This window comes from Apaloderma vittatum, unplaced genomic scaffold (assembly GCF_000703405.1).
Source record: "Apaloderma vittatum isolate BGI_N311 unplaced genomic scaffold, ASM70340v1 scaffold24578, whole genome shotgun sequence".
NCBI classification, from domain to species: Eukaryota; Metazoa; Chordata; class Aves; order Trogoniformes; family Trogonidae; genus Apaloderma; species Apaloderma vittatum.
The window spans coordinates 2,644-3,145 of record NW_009732745.1 but is presented as its reverse complement, the minus strand read 5'-3'; the positions used below and the strand labels follow the sequence as shown (position 1 = coordinate 3,145).

Here is a 502-nt window from a genome sequence, read left to right as displayed (position 1 = left end):
GGCGGGGCCAGAGCCCGTGGTGAGGGGCACGGTGGAGCTGCAGTCATAGTCCAGGTCCACCACGGCATGGGAGCTGGTGATGAGGCTGTTCAGGGACGGCCCCGTCTGCCGCTCTCGGAAACTCTGGATGTAGCTCTGCGCAAGAGAGGGGGGACAGAAAGTGAGGGGGGCTCTGCTCCTGGCTCACCCCACTCCACTCTGAGCTTTGCAGCAGCCCCCCAGAACCAGTGCTGTGCAATCTCACCCACCCCAGCATTTGGGCCCTGTTGGGGCTGGCTGCAGCAGGGCCAGCCCTTCCCTGGGCACACACCTCGCACTCCGACCTCTGCCTGTTTCCACCATTTTGGCCACCACTTTAACCTTTGCTGAAGTGCTCCATGGTGGACACATCCCAGCTCAGTCCCTCCCAGGTCCTTGGGGATGCTCTGGCCTCATTTTTTGAGGAGCTTGGATGCTGGCTGACGCTCGGGTACCTCTCCCCTCTCCACACCCCAGCCCACCC

General features: G+C 62.9%; 1 protein-coding gene across 1 annotated transcript in view; it reads right to left on the bottom strand.

Annotated features, from left to right (window-relative positions):
* Positions 1 to 3: 3 nt before the first annotated feature.
* Positions 4 to 502, bottom strand: part of TMEM198 (transmembrane protein 198) — a gene marked incomplete at its 3' end in the record, with an annotated part of 1,832 nt that continues 1,333 nt past the window's right edge. Inside the window, exon 5 of the mRNA XM_009875644.1 lies at positions 4 to 183. Within this exon, the coding sequence (XP_009873946.1) occupies positions 4 to 183 (180 nt within the window). The remainder of the gene's footprint in view (positions 184 to 502) is intronic.